Source organism: Panthera uncia, chromosome E1 (assembly GCF_023721935.1).
Source record: "Panthera uncia isolate 11264 chromosome E1, Puncia_PCG_1.0, whole genome shotgun sequence".
Classification (NCBI taxonomy): domain Eukaryota; kingdom Metazoa; phylum Chordata; class Mammalia; order Carnivora; family Felidae; genus Panthera; species Panthera uncia.
In genome coordinates this window covers 38,942,687-38,967,672 of record NC_064814.1, presented here as the reverse complement: position 1 = coordinate 38,967,672, position 24,986 = coordinate 38,942,687, and the positions used below count along the sequence as shown (strand labels likewise).

The window sequence follows — 24,986 nt, the reverse complement described above, 5'->3', positions numbered from 1 at the left end:
AACATCTTTCATCTGAGTCTGGAACAGCAATCCTCACTGAACTGTTCAGAAGTTTTGTAATTTAATGTAAACATCCATTCACAGATCACTTCCCCTTCACTAATTAATTCCTTACACACAGTCCATTTCTTGAGCTTCCAGCCATTAAAAAAAGAAAAAGCGCATCGAAAAATGCAGCCAACGTTTTTTTTTTTTTCCCCTTCCTTTTTTTTTTCCTACCACCACCTATAGGGGCCAGAAAATGTTGTCATGGAGACGACAGCTGCTGGGCTATGAGTGACAGGTCTCAAGAGAGAAGTGTCTTGGAAAGGGAACATCTCAAGTTAAAAAAAAAAAAAGTGGCGAGGGGAAAACCAACGCAAGTTCTTTTACTAAGCATAGCAGGGGAGCTCGGTTGAAAGGTGTCTGCAAAGCTAGCACAGAATAAAAGCAACATTTCACCCTTTCTTTCACCTAACATAGGAAATGTTTTCCTTCCAAAGGGGAACGGGTTCCTTTTAACCAAATCTCAAGCATATGTACATATCTTGGCATAATTACATTTTAAAATTGGGATTCACACTGATGCACCAAATTGGTTGCCTTAGTAATGAGATATCACCCGGGCAACGGATTTGCTGCTCTTTCAGGAGAGCAAATCATCTGCTTCCAACTTATGGGGGAGCAGGCTGGGGAAGGGGTGGCAGGGGTTTCTTACTGGCAGTATCTGAGAGGAGATAAATAAGAAACAAATTATTTTTCACATGTCACCGTTATTTTCCAAATACGCTTTTATCTTTTTTATTCATCAGTTAGGTGGGAGGAGAAAAAAAGGGAAGCTGAAGTGGGGGCATGGAAAGAGGGCGGGAAGGAGGGAGGGGAGGGAAAGGAGGGAGGGGTGGGGAGAGAGGGAGGCAAAGAGAGAGGGAGGGAGGAAGGGGAAAGAATGCTCTGTTGTTCTGTTAAATTTCTGCTGAAGCACTTTTATTGTTCTAAGAGGCCTTTGCATTTGCCTGTATGTAAATACTACATGGCATCAGTTATTGGCTTAATATTATAAATCAACAGAAATTTTCTTCGCAAGAGTAAAATAAATGACTTATTCATAGTAATGTTACTGTGACAGTGCCGCTTAGTAACACACACAGCGGTAGGGCTTCCGTATTCAGTATTCATTTACAAATGCCTTACACATGAACAATTCTCCCTGGTTTCTTCATTAAGAACATACATCCTTTCCCATACCTATTTTCATTACCACAAGATACCAAGAAACGTTCAGTCTACTTTCTCACTCAAGGATTCCGGTACTTGGTCTGTGTTCCTTCTCCTCCTGCCCTCTGCTTTCATCCTGATCAGCTTTACCGTGATGGTGACTCAGAAACCAGTGGTCTCCCAAAAGCCCGATTAAGTGGGCACTTCTCGGTCCTCGTTTTGTTGGGTGCTTCTATGCTTGATACTGACCAGTCCTTCTCATCTGAAATCTGCTATACTCCTTTTGCCTTCCTGACTCATATGTCCAACGGCTTGCTAGTCATCTCGACTTGAATGTCTGAGGTGCCCACTGCTAGGAGAAGGTGATAAATACCCCTACGCAGAGTGAGCTTGCAGGAGGGTGAAGGACTGACTTAGGTGTCAATATCAGATTGGTCAAAATGAAAAGATTCTGACAACTGAAATTGCTGATAAGGTTAGGGAACAATCAAAACTCTCATATGTTTCAAGATAAATTTAAGTGGGGACAATTATTTTGGAAAGCAACTGGGTAATCCTTGGTAAACTTGAAAAGCGTGCAGACTCTAAAAACCTGGCATTTACAGTGTGTGTTCTGTTCCTTAGAGAAGGAGTTCTTAGGATGTGGACTGGAGAACCTTGAGATTGCTGAGACCCTTCCAAGGGAGTCTCAAAAGAAAAGCTAATTTCATAACACAAACCAGCAGGTTATTTACCTTTGTAATTTTCATGCTCTCATGAATCTAACAGTGGAGTTTTCCAGCATCTATATCACATGTGATAAACATCACCACTCTGATAGCTAATGGAATGTGAGCTGGTATACTCTTGAATTTTCTAAAATTTTTAAAGTTTATTTATTTATTTTGAGAGAAAGAGAGTGTGAGTGGGGGAGGCAGAGAGAAAGGGAGAGAGAGAATCTCAAGCAGGCTCCTCACTGTCAGCGCAGAGTCCGATGCGGGGCTCGAACTTATGAAAGGTGAGATCACGAACTGAGCTGAAACCAAGAGTCCAACACTTAACCGCCTGAGCCACCCAGGTGCCCCCTACTCTTGAATTTTCTAAGGTGGGCTCTTGGGGTCCTCAAAATTTGAGAAGACCTGCCCCACAGAGACTCAGGCACTTGTAGAAAGGAAATGTGTACAATGTTCACTGTAGTATGAGTTGGAAGGATCAACTGAAAAACTGAGTATAATTAGGAAAACAAATGACTCTTTAATAATGAAATGGCATAAAGAAGTAAAAGTAAATAAACTAGAGCTACAATTATGGACCCAGAAAAATTTGAGAAACAAGCTGCGTGAAAAAGATCAAGTTGCAAAAGACTTTGTACAGCACAGTGTGGTAACAGAGTATCACAACCATGACAAAAAAAAATATACTCAAATCAGAGGCTGCCAGCCTTGAATAGTGGTTATTAATGAGGAACCATGACAGAATGGGAGCTTGTTGACCAAGTCCTGAGGACAAGTCCTGAGTTAGTTCCTTATATCTTGTTAGGTAAACAAGAGAAAAGGTTAGTAAATATTTCTATACTTGTTATAAAATGCAAGCTAACTCTAAATTTAATTCTGTCATTGGAGGTTGCACCACAGCCGTGTATGACTGCGTCCTAATTATCCATATGGCTGTTTTCTAAGAAGGGCAAAGAACTTCCCTGTAACATCAAAAGAGCTGTTTCAGTAACTCCAAGGACTAGGACTAGTCTATGTTGATTCTGGAAAACAACATTTGTTATTTTCGCAGAAAAGTTTGTTCCCTATATTTGTCATAGTTCATCCCTTAGTGATGATTAGCCCACTGCAATATCAACGATCCAGTTCCAGTGAATTCAACCTGTATAAATGGTTCATGAAATACAGATTAAGGTCTGTCCTCCTTATGAATGCATTTTCAAGTAAAATGTGAATCTAACAGAGTGGTTCTCAAACTTCTGGTACCTCTTCTTCCAGAAAGCCTTCTGTCCTCCCCTCCGGAGGGTCAGGGTCTCCCCTCTGGGCCCACCTAGTAGTGATTATATGCCCAAGAGTGTCTCAATTACTCCATTCACTGGTTGGAGTTCTAACACATCTCCCTCCTCACTAGGCTGTCAGCTTCTTCTGGATGGAATACTGTTCATTTTTATGTCCCTATTCAGTAATGAATGAACAAATCCAGCTCATTACTTACATAAAATGCATCTGAGCACCCTTCTCCCACACAGCCACATCTCGCAGTGTTGGGAAGGAGGTGGCAACTAGCCACATACTTCTTGCAGTGTACTGAACAGACATACAGTCAATTTGGTCAAAGGCACAGTTTTTCCTTATTCCTTTCAACATTTAGGCAAGGTAGAGTGGCTTTTTTTTGGACCATAAATATTCCCCATGAATGAAGCAATGAATGGATTGGCATTGGGGGGCCACAATGTCCTCTCCTCCTTCCTGTAATTAAGATTATGCTTTGTCTACAGTCATCCTAACACACCTTTCCCAACCTACTCGTGGCTCAAAAGTCCCCTTCACCAAAACAAATAAAAATCTCTTCTCCTGGAGCCTATATTCTCAGTAAAAAAGGTAGAGTCATTGATTACTTTTCATTACTGTATAAATATATATATATATATATGTCAAAAGCTGGTTCATACTTTCAACATAAATGTTCCCTTCCAACTGCAGTAAAAATGTATCTTAGTTCACATACTTAATAGTAAATGACTCGGACATCATTCGATGTCTACCAAGGTCCTTTGATAAAGGAATTTTGCCAAATCACCTTCTTCCTCTGCGTATGATGCCACAATCACCTTTGTGGCTGGATTTATGACCTTTTCTTCAACAGTGTGAGTCATGCCACTGTGGTTAAAGAGAACAGTGGGTAAGAGTGTGTGCAGAAGGCTGGCCTACGGGACACGTCCCAGTGCTGGCCTTCAATAGCTGTGTGACCTCCAGTGAGTCCCTCGGGTACTCGCGGCTTTAGTTCTCTTTCCTCCTAAATGAAAGTAATACCAGACGCTCATTCACAGGATTCTTATAAAGATCCAGTTAATATACGTAAAAGTGCCTAAAATATTGCCCATCACTCAGTAAAGATTAGTTACTGCATTAGATTTTTTTTTTTTAGGGCAAAAGTAATCAATTTCCATCAGTAATCATTCAAAGATAATTATTTTGCTTTTAGTCTCACAAAGAAAATACTTGACTGGTTTCGCAAAGAAGTCAGTGAGCCTTGTTTGAAAATGACGTGAAAGCCCCCGAGGCTTTATGCCACTGCTTGACCAAGTTTCACAATAAATGATACAATAGGGAATAGGGGCAAATGAAAAACTAAACCAATAAAATCCACTTTTCAGAAAGTGATTCTATTCACACTTTTTCTTTTGGCTGGTTTACAAAATTATTATACTCAGGTCGGTGTCAACCTTTGAGACTATTTATAATTAATACCTATGATCGGGGCGCCGGGGTGGCTCAGTTGGTTAAGCATCTGACTCTTGATTTTGGCTCAGGTCATGGTCTCACAGGTCGTGAGTTCAAGCTCTGGGTGGGACTTTGTGCTGTCAGTGCAGAGCCTGCTTGAGATTCTCTCTTTCCATCTCTCTGCCCCTCCCCCTCTCGCATGCATTTTTTCTCTCTCTCAGATAAACATAAAAAATAGCTATGATTGTATTCTCAGTTTTAGAATTTGCTATTTTCACTCTCTGCTTATGTTTTAATGAGCTACTTTTAATCCTTCACAAGATTCTTTTTGTGATTGGGGCTATAATATAACCCAAGCATGAAAATATAAAATGCACATTTAGCAAGTAAGTACAAGAACATACAAACAGTATTACAGTTAATTAGGACAAACCAACCAGGCAGTCCTTGTGATACATGAGCTGCCTTTAAAACAAACCATTTTTAAGGATGAAATGATATGTCACTGAAAATCATAATTAATATGCTGAAGCCTAATGTGTTCCATTCTCGAAGGTGCCTCAGCAGCAGGGCTCCTATCCCTAACAATCTGTGGGAAGACATTTCTAAGTCAACTGGGAACAATAAACACAAGCTACATATTGGGTGATGTTAAGGAAGTATTATGAATTTTAAGTGGAATGATAGTGGTGTGCGAAAGTCCTTATCTGTAGAGACTATAATAGTATGTGAGGGCAAAATGGCCATACATCTGGGAATCTTCTTTTAAAAACATCAAGCCAGGGGCGCCTGGGTGGCTCAGTTGGTTGAGCGTCCGACTTTGGCTCAGGTCATGATCTCACAGCTTGTGAGTTCAAGCCTCGTGTTGGCTCTGTGCTGACAGCTCGGAGCCTGAAGCCTGCTTTGGATTCTGTGTCTCCCTCTCTCTCTGCCCCTCCCCACTCACATTCTGTCTCTGTCTCTCTCAAAAATAAATAAACATTAAAAAAAAATTTAAAAACCCATCAAACCAAACCAAACACACATAAAAACATAAGGTGAGTTCTAGACAAAACAGAATAAAAACAGCAAAACACTGATAATTGTTGAAGCTTGGAGAAGGCAACATGGGGACTCTTCATGCTCTTCTTTCTACTTTTGTGAGGATTTGCAATGCTTCCTAATAAAAATGTCCAAAAAGAAAGAGAAAATACACCTTCTTTCAAGTTACACTCAAAAAGCGGCTGTATATTAGGCCCCCCAAATTCAATAAATTCTAGAAACTAGAGTTAGTACACTTCACATTCCATGATTATAATGCAGTGAAAGTAAGTTACTAACAAACTAGAAAGTGAAATAAAACATACCCATAAAACATGGTATCACCTGGAAATGATTTTCAAATGTTTATCAATTTTGAGAAAGAGTGAGCAAGTGGGCAAGGGAGGGGGGGGAGGGGGAGACAGAGAGAGAAAATCCCAAGCAGACTCCGTGCTCAGTACCCCAACATGGGGCTTGATCTCATGACCATGAGATCACGACCTGAACCAAAACCAAGAGTCGGACACTTAACTGACTGAGCCACCCAGGTGCCCCTGGAAATGACTTTTAAAATATTCTTAACTAGCCAACAGATACATGAGAAGATGCTCAGCATCACTAATCATCAGGGAAATACAAACCAAAACCACAATGAGATACCACCTTATACCTGTCAGAATGGCCAGAACCAAAAAGACAGAAATAACAAATGTTGATGAGCATGTGGAGAAAAACAAACACTTGTGCACTGCTGGTGGGAACGCAAACTGGCACAGCTACTATAGGAAACAGTATGGAGGGTCCTCAAAAAATCAAATATAAAAATACCATACGACCCAGTAATTCCACTACTAGGTATTTACCCAAAGGAAATGAAAACACATTTGGAAAGATATATGCACCCCTGTATTTACAGCAGCATTATTTACAATAGTTAAGATATGGAAATAACCCAAATGTCCATCGACAGATGAATGGATACAGAATTTGTGGTATATATATATATATATATATAAAATGGACATATATAGATATAGATATACACACACAATGGAATATTATTCAGCCATAAAAGGCATGAGATCTTGTTGTTTGTGACAACATGGATGGACCTAGAGGGTATTATGTTAAAAGAAGTAAGTCAGACAGACAAAGACAGATATCATGTGATTTCACTTATATGTGGAATCTAAAAAGCAAAACACACAAAAAAGAGAAACAGACCCATAAATCTGATGGCTGCCAGAGGGGAGGAGGAGTGGGGGGCTGGGCAGAATGGGGGAAAAGGAGTGGGAGGTACAGGCTTCCAAATATGGAATGAATAAGTCACAGGGACAAAAGGTACAGCACAGGAATATAGTCAATAATATTGGAATAGCGTTGTACGATGAGAAATGGTGGTCACACTTGTGAGGACAGCACAGCATGTAGGCTTGTTGAATCACTGTCTGCTACACCTGAAACTAATGGAGCATGTGTATCAGTTAGCTCAGCTCAAAAACAAAAACAAAAACAAAAACAAAAACAAAAAAACAAACAGCAAATACTTTCAAACAGAAAAAAAGAAGTTTAAGACAACTTTTTGGGAAAGAGGAAGTCTAAACATAAAAATAAATGATAACCTATCAGGCCCAACAGACACAGCAAAAGTAGTTCTGGAAACAAATTCCATATCCATTAGTAAATGTGAAAGACAAAAATGCATGAAGCACCTAAAACTCCAGAAGTTGGAGAAAAGATAATCGCCTGCTTGTTCCTGCTCTTTTCGTTCCAAAAAGAAGGGACTGCTGAAGATAAAAGGCAAAATTAATACATTAAAGATGAGAAAATGGTGGAATGAATAAATCAGAGAGCTGGTTCACTGAGAAAAAAAAAAACAGTGAAATGCATCATTAACTAAAGTTGATAAAGAAAAAAGACAATGGGCACAAAGCAAATACACAGAGTAAGAATAAGAAATGTTAAGAGGAATGACTAAAGACACAGGGAAGATGAAAAGAAACCTAAAAGGTTTCTCTGTTCAATTCTATTCAATTAAATTTGAGAACCTGTATGATTTTCTAGGAAAATATAAATTACCCAAACTGATTCCACAGAAGACATAAAATAAAAACACATCAATGATTATGAAGAACTAGAGAAAGCTCTTGAAGAGTTGTGATCTAAAAAATGCCCCTTCTTAGATGTCTTCACAGGAAATTCAACCTGAACAGATCACCTCCAATGTTACTAGATCATTCCAAAACATGGGAAAAGAAGGTTACCTTGCTGAGGCAAACATAATATTGACACTGTATTGATTAGTACAATTCTCAGAACTGATGGCTCAAAAGAGGAAAAAAAATTACATGAGCATCTTGGTTCTCGTGAAGAAGTAGTTTCACTTACTTCAAATCTATTCTTTTTTTTTTTTTTAACATCTATTCTTGATTTTGAAAGTACTCTTCTTAACACAACAGAAATAGATGGAAACCTCCTTCACATGCTCAAATGTATCCACCTCCATCAGTGGCATGCAAAAATAGAAACCCACTAGAAGGAGCACCTGGTTGGTTCAGTGAGTTAAGCGTGTGACTTCGACTCAGGTCACGATCTCATGGTTCGTGAGTTCGAGCCCCACGTAGGGCTCTCTGCTGAAAGATCAGAGTCTGGAGCCTGCTTCAGATTCTGTCTCCGTCTCTCTCTACACCTCCCCTGCTTATGCTCTGTTTCTCTGTCTCTGTCTCTCTCTCAAATATAAATATTTATTTTTTAAAAAATTTTAATGTTTATTTTTGAGAGAGAGAGAGAGAGAGAAAGAGAGAGACAGAGAGACAGAGCATGAGCAGGGGAGGGGCAGAGAGAGAGAGGGAAACACAGAATCTTAAGCAGGCTCCAGGCTCTGAGCTGTCAGCACAGAGCCCGACGCGGGGCTCAAACTCATGAACCGCGAGATCAAGACCTGAGCCGAAATTGGATGCTTAACTGACTGAGTCACCCAGGTGCCCCTATAAAATAAACATTTAAAAAAATTAAAAAAGAAAAGAAAAGAAACTCACTAGAAGCATTCCCCATAAATTCAGGAACACTTCAAGGATGTCCAATATCACCATTCCAGGAAATTTCACAAAGGAGGTTTTGCAGCAGTGTGGTCCCTTCCCCATAAAGTGACTGCCAGTTTGAGGGCAGTGGCTCAGAAATACAGCTAATCCTCATAAAAGCAAGAAGAAATTTTCCCATGTGCCATCTCAAAAGGACTCTGGACTTTACATGCTTCTGTATGTCCTTTATCAAACATTATATACAATGTGTTCAAATACTGCTGACTTATTGAAGATCACTATCCTACAATTCCATCCTGAACTCCACATAAAATTGGAAACAACAATCACATGTGAGGTTAGCCCACATTTTGAGTATTTTTATCTCACTAGCTTGAGGTCTTTTCCTCCTTCATCAGCTTTATCAAAACCTCTTTTTCACACTTACATATTTTCCACCCTTTCTTCCCCACTCATTCCTTTGTTTCCCATACCTGCTTATGAGACTGTGCCAATTTTTCTAAGACTTAATAATCAAACCACTACCATCTTCTAATCAGGAAGCTACCGTTCAAGCAAAAAGAAAATTCTACGAGCCTATGAACTTCAGGAGGCCAATGGATCTGAATCCTTAGAGCGTGAGGCTTCTATTATTTCCTGTAAAAACACATCTACAGTTTCACATAATTGTAATAGAAGACTGCCAATTGACTTTAGACTCAAACTTGACTGTGTCCCTGACAATTCCTAGTGCCATGAGTGCTACAAGGTTCGAGCCACATTTAGGAAACAATAAACACTGGGAAACCCATGGCATGTAGCGTGAAGCAGGTCAGGAGCTGGCAGCTGTGGAATTCATGAGCTATAATCCCAGGGTACCCACAATTGCTTGGAGGAAAATGATTAAAGCCTTAAGATATTCCTTTAAGAAAGAATGCCTATGGTTAGTAGCCTTCAGTATGTGACGTAAGGGCCTTGAGCTCATAACTACACCACGGCACACTGGAAAGGATAATTCCATTCCTAGAGCTAGGATCAAAGCTGTGCGAGCTGAAATGGTCTCAGTGACCATTAAGACCACTGTCTACAATCAATTTAGATGCCCTTTAAGAAAGGGCTCATTCCCTCAAATGAAGACAGAATTCACAAAGGCACTATCTTGATGGATCGAGAAAGCCACTCTTCAAATCCATCAACCGATTCCAAATTTGTTAATGGCCACACAACAGATAAATTTCTCTAATCCTTTTCCATCTCCCTTTGAGAATCCGTCTTTCATATCACCTTATGTGACAATTTTGATCTTGCCCTATGATTCCCTAAAATGAGAATATAAATTTAAAACTACACATGCACCAAAAACAAGAAGGGAGAGTTTCTTGAGGGAAGCCATACTCTACTTCTCTTCTAAGACAGCAACGTATTTTAAACTAAATGGGTACAGAATATTAGAGAATCATGACTCTTTGTAATGCATTTGGTATGAAATTTTCATTTAAGAATTTCATTAGGAACTACTGTCTTCTTTCAGGATTTCCCAATTTATGCAATAAATAAGCATCTTATTTTCTGAGAATTAATGAATACAGCATATAGAAGAGAAATAGTAAGAAAGTCCAAACCAGAAAAATCCAACCTGAAGATGGAAAAAAGCTGAAACAACAAGATCAGCTGGGACAGACAGGCCTCACAACACACGTGCTCATTACACACGTCAGCTCAGCCCCGTGTGCTCGCTGCTGAGCTGACTGCTGATCTCTCAGCACCTCCTTGCTTAAAGCTGTAATTCTGAAATCTTTAAATAGTGTCTTCAGTGCTGCCTGGAAACACCATCTTATTTGGTCTCTCATTCAAATGTGATGTAAGGAACACACACACACACACACCCTCAAATGTAGAGGGTAGGTGGGTAAGTGAAACAATTGTGTACTGTGAAAGAAACCGAAGTATGACCTTTAAAAAAACCTCACTGGCCATTCTGATTCGTTTCTTATGGTGATGCAGAGAGGTATACACAACTGGGGTTTTGCATAAAAAGCTTTTTTCAGCAGTCACAAGACATTCAGGTTTCATGTCATTCAGAAAGGGTGTTTATAAGACTAAAAATATCCAGTGCTTCAGTGAGTCAAGCTCTTTCATGCATTAGCTGGTGGGAGCATAAACTGGTCCAATCTTTCTGGAAGCCATCTGACAAAGGGGACAGAAAATCTTAAAAGTGCATATCTTTTAAACAGAAAATTTTGTGCCTGAGAATTTATTCTGAGAAAATAATCAAGGATGATTACTAGTACTTACTAGCAGCAGGAATAGCAGTACGAGTAGTAATAACAATAGCTAACATGTATTGAATTCTGGGTCAGACACTGCAGACCTGTGCACTGAAGCGGGACCTAGAGAGTGAAAAACTGGAGAAACCTAAACATCTAGTGATAGCACATTGATTGAGGAAGTTCTAGTAAATCCTATTAAGGGCTAAGGCAGCTATTATGAATATGCAAATAAAAATTTACACACATAAAGACAGAACAAAAAAGTTTACACAAGAATATGGCATGATTTAATTTATATTTAATATAAAATTATATTTTAAAAATATAAAATTATTTCTATGTTTTTCATCTTCCTACATGAACTTGTACTGCTACTACTTATGTACTATAAAACAATAAAAGTCTTGGAACTCTAGATGTCTTTCTTAAGATGGTCATTTCTTAAAAAAAATCCAAGATATCTGGAGCAATTTCACAGATCTCCTAAAATGTCAAGCATATGACTAAGTATATGATGGAAAACAAGACGCACTAAACAGACCATCTGTAATTCTTGATACTGAATGCTTAGTGGTTTAGATAGTGACAGTGTAGAACTATACATTTTTTACAAATCAGAAAGCAATGCAATTTGTATCTCTTCTGCAGTCTCTGTGGTTATGCAGTTTATTTCTTTAAGAACAACTATTTTGGGAGCGCCTGGCTGGTTCACTCAGAGGAGTGTGAGACCCTTAATCTTGGGGTCGTTGAGTTCAAGCCCCACGTTGGGTGTAGTGATTAGTTAAATAAAATTTTTTTTAAAAAAAGAACAATTTTGGAGGTTCTGGTTTTGGTCAACATCATTGATTTTGCCTCTTACAACTTGCCATTACATTTCTATTAAGGTACAGAAACAGTATGACAATACACTGAAAGCTAGTTCTCACAAGTTAAAACCTGTAACACAGTATGACACTGGCATAGGAATTGTCAATGGAATAAAATAGTGATTCTGAAAACAGACTCAAGTATATATGGGAATTTATTATTAGACAAAAGCAAAATTTCAATATAGTGGGAAAAAGAGGAATTTTTAAATAAACTGGATTAGAACAGCTGGTTTTTAATTTGGAACAAAACAGAGCTGGACCCTTAGATAATACCATGTATAAAAACTAAATCCCAGAACCATAACTTTTTTTGAAGAAACTCAAAGATATAAAGAAAAAAAAAAGATAAGACCTATTAAGTGAAAAATTTCATGTCAAAGAGTATACCATAAGTGGAGTCAATGACAAATGATAGCCTAGGAAAAACACCTGCAATAATAAAGATAATCGCTCCCACAAATTCATAAGAAGACAAAGAACCCAACAGAAAACTGGGCCAAGGATGTGAATAAGCAAGTAACAGAAAAGGCAATCCCAAAAGACCAACAAATACACCTTGTCATGAGAATACAAAATTAAAGTAGCAACGAGATATCATTTCTTATTGATAAGAATGGGAAAAATTCAAAAGCCTGGTAAAAGTCACTGTGGTTAAAAAAAAATTAGGGAGGGAAGCCTGGGTGGCTCAGCCCGTTGAGTGTCTGACTTTGGCTCAGGTTATGATCTCGAGGTTTGTGAATTTGAGCCCCACATCCTGCTCTGCTCCTGACAGCTCAGCTCGGAGCTCGGAGCCTGGAGCCTGCTTCAGATTCTCTGTCTCCCTCTCTCTGTCGCTCCCCTGCTTGTGCATGTTCTTTCTCTCTCAAAAATAAATAAATAAACTTAAAAAAAAATTAGGGAAAAGAAGTTCACTTACATTGTGGGCTACAAAATGTGAACTGTTTATATGGATGATGATTACAAATATAATATATACCCTTCAACCAACAATCTTGCTCATGGGAATCCAGTGCACAGAATGAAGGCATTAGCTGGGAATGCAAGCTGGTGCAGCCACTCTGGAAAACAGTATGGAGGTTCCTCAAAAAACTAAAAATAGAACTACCCTATGACCCAGCAATTGCACTACTAGGTATTTAACCAAGGGATACAGGTGTGCTGTTTTGAAGGGACACATGCACCCCCATGTTTATAGCAGCACTATCAACAACAGCCGAAGTATGGAAAGAGCCCAAATGTCCGTCGATGGATGACTGGATAAAGAAGATGTGGTATACACACACACACACACACACACACACACACACACACACACACACAATGGAGTATTACTTGTAGCAATCAAAAAGAATGAGTATTATGCTAAGCGAAATTAGTCAGAGAAAGACAAATGTCATATGACTTCACTCATATGAGGACTTTAAGATACAAAACAGATGAACATAAGGGAAGCAAAAATAATATAAAACAGGGAAGGGGAAAAACATAACAGATTCCTAAATATAGAGAACAGAGGGTTGCTGGAGGGGTTGTGTGGGGGGGGATGGGCTAAGTGGGTAAGGGGCATTAAGGAATCTACTCCTGAAATCATTGTTGCACCATATGCTAACTTGGATGTAAATTAAAAAATAAATAGTTAAAAAAAAAATGATGGCATTAGCATTGAAGTATTGGTGCATAGGATGAAGTATTCCTATATGTATAAGGAAGTCTACTAAAAGTATGGAAGATTTGGGGGTGTCCAGAAAAGAGTTAACACAGCAGGCCTGAGACTGTACCCTTAGAAAGGCCTGCTTCCTTTTTTTTTTTTTAATTTTTTTCCCCATTTATTTATTTTTGAGAGACAGAGCACAAGTGGGGGAGGGGCAGAGAGAGAAAGAGACACAGAATCCGAAGCAGGCTCCAGGCTCTGAGCTGTCAGCACAGAGCCCCACGCGGGGCCCAAACCCACAAACTGTGAGACCATGACCTGAGTCGAAGTTGGACGCCCAACCGACTGAGCCACCCAGCCACCCCTAGAAAGGTCTGCTTCCAAGGTTGGCCCTTGGTTAGTGTTGTGTCTGGGAACTTGACTGGAAAACAATTTTACATGCTGATATAAAACTTTCCCTAAATGGTAAGAGTGGCTCAATGTGGTTACACTGGTTGTGCAAAGAATGAGGTTTATGCTAAATGCCTGATTTTCTTCTGGGTGTCTGGGACTTGGGTACATGTTAGGCAGAGGGTGCCTACATAATGAATCCCCAGTAAAAATTTTGAGCACCGACTCTCCATTGAGCTTCCCTGGTAGACAACACTTTGCACATGCTGTCACAATCCATCTCTGGAGGAATTAAGCATGTCCCGTGCAACTCCATAGGGAAAGAACTCTTGGAAGCTTGCTCCTAATTTTCTCGGGATTTTGCCCCATTTGCCTTTTCCCTTTGCCGACTTTGCTTTGCATCTTTTTGCTGTAGTAAGTTTTCCTCATGAGCACAACTATATCCTGTTAGTCCTTTTAGTGAATCATGAAAAATGGAAGTGGTCTTGGGGACCCTGTGACACAGGTGGTGAGAAGTGGGCAGGCAGAGATGGTAAATGTGGGGAAAGAGAGTAACAAAATATTATTAAAAAGTCACCATGTGAACCACGACCTCATTTATTTTATAGCATATATGCTTGAATATATGCACAGAAAGATATTAGCAAGGATGGGCACCACAATGTTAATGGTTTGTTACCTCTGGATGGTGGGATTTTAGGTTATTTTCCATGATTTCTCTTATGTTTTTCTATATGCTTTGAATTTGTTTTTTCAATAAGTACACTTTAATCATATAATCAGAAAAATATATAAAGCTATTTTTTATTTAAAAAGGAAATAAAAGTCAATTGTTAGATGATTCTGGTTTAAAATAGCATTTCCTAATGCTGCCTCTCTTCACTTCCTGTTTCATTTCTATAAGGTTACAGAAAAAATAAAAACACATATCACATAAAAAGTTAGGTGGTTAATGACCTATTCCCAGAAGCTGAGAGAAATTTCCAATAATTTTATGGCTTGTGGAGTTGGTTTAAAGAACACAATCAGGGGGCGCCTGGATGGCTCAGTTGGTTAAGCGGCCTTCAACTTGGGTCACGATCTCGCGGTCCGTGAGTTCGAGCCCCGCGTCGGGCTCTGGCCTGATGGCTCAGAGCCTGGGGCCTGCTTCCCATTCTGTGTCTCCCTCTCTCTCTGCCCCTCCCTCGTTCATGCTCTGTCTCTCTGTCTCAAAAATAAATAAAATGTTAAAAAAAAAATTAAAAAAAAAAAAAAAGAACACAATCAGTAGATCACCTATATCCTACCCTAGAATGGCCTGCCTGAGAATTCAGAGGAAGATCCTTATTTCCTGCTTCACTGCTTTATGCTTAAGAAATGCAAGATCTATATCACAGAGAAGACAGGACAGCTTTTCCTCCATGGCACGGGTGATGGCTTCTGAAGTAGCCATCCTTTCCTTTTAGAATCTCCCCTTTCTAAGTAGAAATTGTAATTTCTTTTTTTTTTTTTTATTTAAAAAAAATTTTTTTTTCAACGTTTTTTATTTATTTTTGGGACAGAGAGAGACAGAGCATGAACGGGGGAGGGTCAGAGAGAGAGGGAGACACAGAATCGGAAACAGGCTCCAGGCTCCGAGCCATCAGCCCAGAGCCTGACACGGGGCTCGAACTCACGGACCGCGAGATCGTGACCTGGCTGAAGTCGGACGCTTAACCGACTGTGCCACCCAGGCGCCCCTGTAATTTCTCATCAGAAACAAAGCAGAGGTACTGTAGAGAGGACAAAGAAAGAGTCATAGTAGGTGAGAATACATACTGTACAAGAGCTGGCTCGTGGGGCTGGGGGCGCCATCTTTGATTAGCAGAACTGCAGCAGACTAAAGTCTGTGGGACACTGTCAACTGAGGAGGTGAACAACCTGCCAGTGGAGACTTAAGAACAGGACTCTATCAGTCATCAGGTGGACAGAAAGTGAGTTCAGGGTAGGGCAACTAAATAATGTATGTTCTATACCGTGACACTTTAGAGAGCAAAACTAACAGTTATGAGAGACAACAGGCACGAACCAGGACTGTCCCAAACAAATGGAGAGAGACGGTCACTGTCCTTCAGGGCCAAACCCTGAGCACGAGTCAATCTCTTGAATAGGTATAAAGGAGAAAAACAAAGTATCAGATCTGCAAAAAGAACGACAACAAAAAACATCACTGGTAAGTACTGAAGATCACTGAAGATCAACATAAAGGATTTAAATATACAGAGGAACAAGATGTAGGCAAATAATTTACCATGGCAGACAGAAAACAGACACCAACTGCATAACACAGATCTGAGTAAAAGCAATACAAGAAACAAAACAAAACAACAGTTAATAGAAAAACTGTTTCAGGATGAAATAGAATTTAGTGTGCTATTCCAACAGATTTTCTGAGTTCTAGGCAAAATACATGAAAGAGACCTAAACTTAGAAACCTGTTGGCAATTGGGAAGGAAGAGAAAACCTTCATTATTTGTACATGATATAATCAATTCCCCAGAAAAACTAACAGAATCAACAACAGAACCTGTATCTGGATACAGATAAACCAACATAAGCCCATATTATTTCTCTGTACCAACACTGGCATGTAAAAAATTCACAGAAGTAACAAAAACAATCTAGGAATTAACCATGAATTCATAAGGCCTCTCCCTAAATCTAAAGGTCAAAGAAATGATTTAAAGAAGCCCATTTTGTACTCTTAAGATGATTTAATACTATCAAAATGTTAATTCTTTCAAATTAATCTATAAATTCAATGCAATCCTAATAAAAATTATTGTTGAATTTAATGAATCCCCATAAACACATATTAATTTGTTTTATTTTGCAAAATCAAGGTCTATGTACAGGTTAATCCACCTTCATAAAGAAGACTAGAGAAGACAACTTATTCTACTATCCACTAAGACATACTGCAATAAAAACCATGTGGCATCAATGTAAAAATGGGCAACTGTATAAATACAACGTTCAGAGATGGAATATATACAATGACAGTTGTTAAGAGTTGCCCCACAAATCAATGGGAAAAGGTCACACTGTTTAGTAGATGGTACTGAGAAAACGGTTCACTATACTGAAGAAAATGAAACTGGATACCTACGTAAAACCAAATATATAGACAGGTTCTAAATGAATTCAAGATCTAAATGTGGAAGATCCAAGTATACAGTTCAGTGGAGAAAACAGAGGCTAGTGTCTTTGTGACTTGGAGACAAGGAGAGCCTTCTTCAACAAAACATAAGGCAAAGAATTGATTACATCAAAATTAAGGATTCTCTTCAACAAAGCATACGACAGATACAGTTCATGAGAACACCTACAGAATAGAATGTATTTAAAATGTCTAACGTGAAAAAGTGATTAATGTCCAAAATATTCAAGGAATTCCCACTAATCAACAAGAAAATGATGCCAGCTCCAGGAGAAAAACAGACAAAGGATACAAACCAGCAGTTTATTGGAAGACCCCAAAGGCAAGCAAGCATTTAATGAGATGTTCAGGTTCAATGGTAACCAGAGAAATACAAAGTAAAAGAACAATGAGATATTATACCTATCAGTCTTGCAAAATTGAGATGGCTAGAAGGTGCGAGTCAGGATGTGGGCACTCGGTAACTCCCCCAGGGAGCTGGTGGCCATGCAAACTGGGAGTCCTCCCGGGGAGAAAACGGGCACTACTTATACCAATCAGGTCTATGTACACCCTATGGCCCAGCAGCTTTTCTCCTGGTACGCATCCCACAGAAAATTCTCGCAGAGGCACAAAAGTTTTAAAAATACCCATCTATAACTTTTTATCTTAAAATGGCCCATATGGAAGGTATGGAAATAGGTATGGCATACCAGAAGAAAAACATGAGTGAGTGAATGAAGTGAGAAGGGGGCCCTGCGCAGAATTATGACAGATACTACAATCCACTGAGCTTTACGTCACTACCCCACTCTTGAGTCAAGTGCTGGTGGTGGGTAATGACAGGTGAGGAGGGGGTGTCAAACACATTGACAAAACTTCTGAATTACAAGGTAAAAAAAAAAAAGCCCTTTACCCAGTTAAGCTGAGGGAAAAAACTCAGAAAATAACAAGAGACAGAAAGTTGGCTGCTTCAGACATCCCTCCAACTTTAAATATCAGAAGATAAAATGCCTTGAGTTTTGAGGATAGAATAATTTTGAGCTCAGGCAGCCAAATAAATTTCCCATGTATGAAGACAACAGAAAACATTGTAAGATATGCACTGATACAAAGAATATACCATCACGAACATTTCTTGAATCAAAGAAAACATTCAATAAATTTTTGAGAACATAAAAGCAAGAGCTGATCCTTATATATAAAACATAAAATTACCTTTTGTAGAAAGAGGACAATCCTCACAAGCATCTGGGCACGGAGTTCTTCCAAAGTAAACAGTGTTCGGGGTGTTCGAATGAAAATTTTGGTTTTCCCATAAGCCACATCATCCTGAAAACCACAATGTTCAACCAGCTTCTTGACAGCCTCTTTGTCTGAAGGGAGGTCATGGTTGGGCCAGGTGAATTCAGAGATCATCTTGTATCTGTGTGAACAGGGCATATGTTAATGGAGAAAACCTTATGGTCTCAACAGATACAGAAAAACTATTCAAAAATATTCAATAAATTCAAGACATTTCATAGAAAAACAACTTGGTAATGAATTCTATTCATTAATCTGATAAGAGATGTAGAAAAAGACTTTAATAGATACAATACTCCTTCATGATAACAACTCTTACTAAACCAGAAGAGTATTTTCTTAATTTAATACAGGCTCACCTACCAAGAACTTACAGCAAATATCATTCATAAATGGGTGACCTTTGCAAATTCTCTCATAAACAGAAATAAGACAAGGGATACCCCAATCATGGCATTAGTGAGAACCATAAACAAACTGGTATATGATTGGGGAAGGAACAAAATGAACATTATGACTTGCTTCAGAGGAAATCAAGCAGATTTGCAGATAAACACTATTATCACTAAAAGAAAACCAAGCATATAAGATCAATACACAAAAGCAAATTGTGTTTCTAGGTGCAAGCAGCCATGTTGGCCCCTCGTAAGGTGGCTCACTACACACCAGCTTCTCAGGAATGAAACTGAGCAAGAGTCACAGCCTGCTTTCAAAAGTGACATTCTAGGGGCATGTGGGTGGCTCAGTCAGTTAAGCGTCCAGCTCTTGACTGTGGCTCAGGTCATGATCTCACGCTTTGTGAGAGCGAGACCTGCGCTGTCATCACGGAGCCTGCTTGGGATTCTCTCTCTCCCTCTCTCCTTGCCCCTCCTTTGCTCTCTCTCTGTCTCTCTCTCAAAATAAAGAAACTTTGAAAAAAGTGACATTCTATTACTTCTGCCACCGGGAGGGGATTACCAAGGGCATGAGTACAGAGAGGTGGGGATCTCTGAAGGCTGGGGCCATCTCAGAAGGCTGCCTACCACAGCACTGTTTTCCCCCAGTGCCAAGTTGTTTACTACATGTAGCCAAATTTAGTAATTTTTTTTTCATATATTACATCTGAATTTTAATCCATAGCAAGAAAGGCTCTCTTCCTACTCAGGCGACAGAATAATTCACTTATGTGTTCTTCTAGTAGTTGGATGCTTTCATTGTCTACATTTAAATCTTTCAGCCATTTGGGGTTTATTTTGGTATACGGTGTGAGAAATGGATCCAACTTTAATCTTTTGTCAAGTGGTCACCCAACTGTTCCAACACTATTTACTAAAAAGTCCCATCTTTCTCCCTGTGATTTAATATGCCATTTTAATCATATACTAAATTGTTGTATGTACTTCAGTTTATTTCCAGTTATTATTATTATCACAGACATTCTGGTCTGTTTCACTGCCTTGTTCATCTGTGCATCAGTCCCGTTTTGTTTTGTTTTTTGAGAGAGACAGTGTGAGTGGGGGAGGGGCAGAGAGAGGGAGGAAGAGAGAAACCCAAGCAGGCTCTGCACCACCCACCAGCACAGAGCCTGAGGCGATGCCCAAACTCATGAACTACAAAATCATGATCTGAGCCAAAACAGAATTGGAAGCTCAACCAACTGAAACCTAGGCGCCCCAGTCCCATGTGGTTTTAATCACAGATGTCTTAAAGTATTTTTTAATATCTGATGGTCTCTCCTCATCCTTTTCTTTTTAAAGGGTCTTTCTAGCTACTCCTGCATGTTTATTTTTCGATATGACCTTTAGAACCAATTTGCATAGTTTCCAGAGGAAAATAATCACAAACAAACAAAGAAATCCTTGCTGGCATTTTTACTGGGTTCCCACATTAAATTCATTAAATTTATCTATGATGTGGAACTGTCTCATCTAAGAACAAGGGATATCTTTCCATTTGTGCAAGTCTACTCTTGTGCTTCTTGGGAGTCTTTAAATGGCCTTCCCAGGTTTTACACATTTCTTGTTGAGATAACACAGACATCTAAGTGGCTTCTAATCCCTTCTTCTTGATTTATCTCTCTTTTCTTAGATTCGATGACACCATGCTCTTCCTGGTTTCCTTCTGTCTCTCTGGATATTTCTTCTCAGTCTCATTTTCTGGCTACTTCTCCTCCATTACTGGACCCCAAAATGTTGGTGCAGCCCAGGGCTCGTAATAGGTCCTGTTCTACATAAACCTCCCCACATGACCTCATCTATTCCATCCACTTTATTTATTGTGTGTGTGTGTGTGTGTGTGTGTGTGTGTGTGTGTGTGTGTGAGAGAGAGAGAGAGAGAGAGAGAGAGAGAGAGAGAGAGAGAAAGAGAGAGAGAGAGAGAGAGAGAAAGCAAGCAGGAGAAGGGCAAAGTGAGAGAGAATCCCAAGCAGGCCCTGCACTGCCAGCACAGGGCTCTACTCAGGGCTCAAACTCACAAAACATGAAATTATGACCTGAGCTGAAATCACGAGTCAGATGCTTAACTGACTGAGCCACCCAGATGCCCCTCTATCCACTTTAGTTTTCAATTCATGAATTTATTATCCATGCCAAGCTCTCAATTCTGAGCTTCAGATGCATACATCCAACGCCTACATAAATCTTGAGGGCATTTTATATTTCTCTTTCACTCTTTCCCACCTCAATGCCCTCAGTTACTAAACCCAAAATCCTGTGAATTGTAATTTGATCCCTTCTCTTCTCTATCTGTCCTTCTAATTCATCATCAAATTCTTTTGGGTCTACCTCCAAAATATATTTAAAATTCAATTATTCTCATCTTTACGGCCACAATCCTAATTCAAGCCACCATCAAATTTACTACTATAGACTCCTGAATTGTTTTCCATTTCTTCCCCAATCCATTCTGTATGCTCAGCTGCCTCAGTGGTTTTCTAAAAAGCCGTACATCATTTTTATCTTTTACTGCTCTCCTCTTTTAGCACAATACTCCGATCACCCTGGACTTCTTTAGGGACCTATAATGTGGTTGCCTCTTTCTGGCTTCAAAGCCTTTGCATATGCTGTTCCCATTGCCTCCAATGCTTGTTAATCCACTCCTTGAAAGGCTGGCTCCTTCTAATCCTTGAGTCTTTTCTTGATCTTTCATCGACCATCAATCCCCATTATTCCTCTCTATACACTTAAAAGCCTATTCACCTGCCCCATAGGGAGAGAAACAGAAACCAAATACAAGCATTCAACTATGAAGACAGAGGTAATACACCATATGAAGAAAGGAAACAAAATCAGAAGCATCCCAAATTCATTATAAAACTGGAATAAGAGTCAACATCTGGGCTATAATACAGGTAGTGATGGTGTGTTTGAAGTTTTAGGCACACTGTAGAAACTGGAAGCAACTTCTCTGCCATAGCGCTCAGCTAAGGTGTTCTTCCTTTCTTCCCAGTTGATAAAATGGCATGGACCCCAGTTCTCCAGGAAACCAGCATCCTGAACTTGTGGATTAAAAAGCTGAACTCCTGTGCTTCCTGACAACTAGTATTATCTCCCTGAAAGACTTTAGCAGGTTATCAGAACATTTAAACTCCTTCTCTTTTTTCAAAGAAAGAAATAAAAACAAGGAAAAGTGACAAGTAAAAATTTAGGTTCAATTCCAGCTTCAAAAAATCTGTAAAAATTCAGAGTGGAAATATTATTTTTTTCTCCTTACATCATTGGAAACATTAGTCCAATGTCCTTCCTACACACCATCTATCCCACCCCATGTCATACTGTTAATTCGTTCAGTCAGTATGACAATAAAATAAAATGGCAATTTCTCAACTTGAACAAATTCATTTTATGTAAAGTGGGTGATAAACACAGTCTGCAGAGTAGAAAGGGACTATTTTTCCCAGATGCATACCCCACCGTCTCATACGACACCCTTTCTAGATGATTCTAGAGAGGACCTAATCTCAACTCACATAATCATCAATTACGTAGACTTGTCTTTCCACAATTCTGTCTTTTAAACGTTAAGTTTAATATATTTATTATGATTATTAGTATGTTTCAGGTTTCCCAACTTCTTTCATATTTTCTATTAGTTGTGCTTTCTGTTTGCTTTTTACCATTTTCTCTTGGATAGACTTGAGTTTTCCTCATTTCATTTTATTTTCTCCTTTGATTTGAGAGCCATCCATTCAACTGTGAGGCAATGCACTGTTAAAGATGGTGGGCTCAGAAGTCAACTGCTCAAGTTCAAATATGGCTCCACCACATCCTGGCTCTGTGACCTGGGGCAATTTCTTAACCTTCCTGTGCCTCAGTTTCCTCATCTGCATAAAATGGGGGGTACCATCTTCTCCTTACCTGGTTGTCACCTCCAGTGACTTAACTACATGCAGAGCTCTCAAAACAGTGCCTAGTTCTCTCTCTGCCCCTCCCCCACTCACATGCATGTAGGTACTCCTGCACTCTCTCTCTCAAAATAAATAAACTTTTGGAAAAAAAAAAAGAAAAACAGTGCCTAGTATATACAGTGAGCACTTCACAATGTTAGCCACTATTATCATTATCTTAATATTTTTAAGATCTAAAAGTTATATATTTATATGAAAATATATGCTTATTTTTTCCTGTCTAGTTAATTATCATCTATATCCTTCCCATAAACAGCACAAAAGTCTTTACTTCTTTATATTTCTCATCCCAATTTTAATTTTTGTTCCAGATTATTACCAAAGACTCCCCCCCCACCGCGCTTACAGTTGATATGTGTTTAGATGCAACAAAAGTTTTACTGATTTGTTCAATATTACTTTTTGCATTCCATTTTTCTCTTCTGCATTTATTTTTCCTTTTGCTCTAGAAGACTTTTTAGAGAGGATCTATGAATACTAAACTCTTTGAACCTATATATGTCAGAAAATATTTTTATTGTACTCAGACTCTTAAATGATAATTTGGCACGGAATAAAATTCTAAGTATAAAGTTCACTTCCCCTCACTGTCAAGATATTGCCGCTTTGTCTATTTGCATCAAATGTTGCTAATGAGAAGTCTGATATCCATATGATTCTCATTCCCTGGTAGTATTTTTTGTCTCTCTCTTTTTTTTTTTTTTTTTTTTTAGGAGCTCTAAGTATCTCTCTTTATCTCTTAACATTCTAAAAGTGAACATAATGTACTTAGGTTTCATTTTTTTTTAAATTCACATGCTTTACACTGAAGGTATTCTTTCAGTCTGAAGATTTCTGTCTTTTTTTTGGGTCAGGAAAATTCCTGGCCACCGTTTGTTCATACAGTGCGTCCCCCCTCTTCTCTCCGCTCCTCTCGCTCCTGCTGAACAGGTGTTGGCACTCCTGGATGAAGCTTATGTACTGTCTGAGCTTTCTTTAGCATCTCCCATCTCGTTTTCTCTGTCGTGAGATCTGGAAGAAGTCTTCAAACTTGATCTTCCAGCTCACTAATTTGCTTTTTAAAAGAAGTTTAATTTTTTTTAATTGTGGTAAAATTTGCATGCAGTAAAATGCACACATTTAGGTATACAACTCATCAAGTTTTGAACAATGTATACACCCTTAAAACTGACATCCGTTAAGATGCAGAATATCTCCTCAATCTCAGAGAGCTCCTGGCTCTCCTTCTCCATCAATTTCCCCACTCCAGAACTCACTCCTGTCCTGGTTTCTATCTGTTCTTGAACTTCATATAAGTGGCAGCATAAAGTATGTATTCTTTTGTGACTTATCTTTTTTCTCAACATAATGTGTTATTCATTCCCTCTAACGCTGGTTAGTAGCCACTGTACAATTATCCGACAAGTTGCTGACTCATTCTCCTACTGATGGGTAATTCTCTCTTCAGTTGTGTTTATTCTGAATGTGTTTAATCTCTAATGATTCTTTTTAAAAAAATTATTTATTTTGAGAGAGACAGAGAGAGCAAGCAGGGGAGGGGCAGAGAGAGAGAGGGAGAGAGAGAATCCCAAGCAGACTCCACACTATCAGCTCAGAGCCCGATGTGGGGCTCGAACTCACAAACTGCAAGATCATGACCTGAGCTGAAACCAAGAGTCAGACGCTTAACCAACTGAGCCACCCAGGTGCCCCTCTAATGATTCTTTTCAATATTTACCTGTTCTTGTTTCTAACTTCATATTCCTATTATAGGACCATAATTTCTCTCCTTCATCTCTCTGAAAATATTAAACAGGCTTATTCCAATGCCATTTACTCCTTGGTCTGATTCCTCAGGGGTGAGGTTCTGCATCTATTGAGATTACTGTCTCTTTTTCATTGTCTGGTCTCTCTCAGACATTTGGCTGTGATCTCGTCTACTTCCATAGAGTCCTTCTGTGTACATCTTGGCCTTGGTTGGCCTCTAGTCAAGTGGCTACTGTTGCTTCCTGGGTGTTGGCCATTGTGCCTACGATGTCTCCCTTGTCCTGGCCACTGTGGCAAACTCCAGCACAGCAGACGGGATGGCTTCCTGAATGGCAAAGGCAGTCTTTGGTTAAAACTGCAACCTTGGTTATATGTGAGTCTTCACATCTGTTTCACATCAGATTTAGGAGGGAGTCCTATTTCCAAGTTCACTGAGACCCCCCCCCCCCACCGCCTTCTTGATTCCATAGCGTGGTTGTGCATTTTCTTGGTTTTAAAGACACAAAATTTACATTTTTTGGGAACATCAGATGTTCTTGGGGTAGAAGTGGATTTAAGCTTACA

At 39.2% G+C, this 24,986-nt stretch overlaps 1 protein-coding gene across 1 annotated transcript in view; it reads right to left on the bottom strand.

The window, feature by feature from the left end:
• Positions 1–24,986, bottom strand: part of MYO1D (myosin ID) — a 355,990-nt gene that overhangs the window by 184,456 nt on the left and 146,548 nt on the right. Inside the window, exon 16 of the mRNA XM_049636655.1 lies at positions 18,206–18,413. Within this exon, the coding sequence (XP_049492612.1) occupies positions 18,206–18,413 (208 nt within the window). The remainder of the gene's footprint in view (positions 1–18,205; positions 18,414–24,986) is intronic.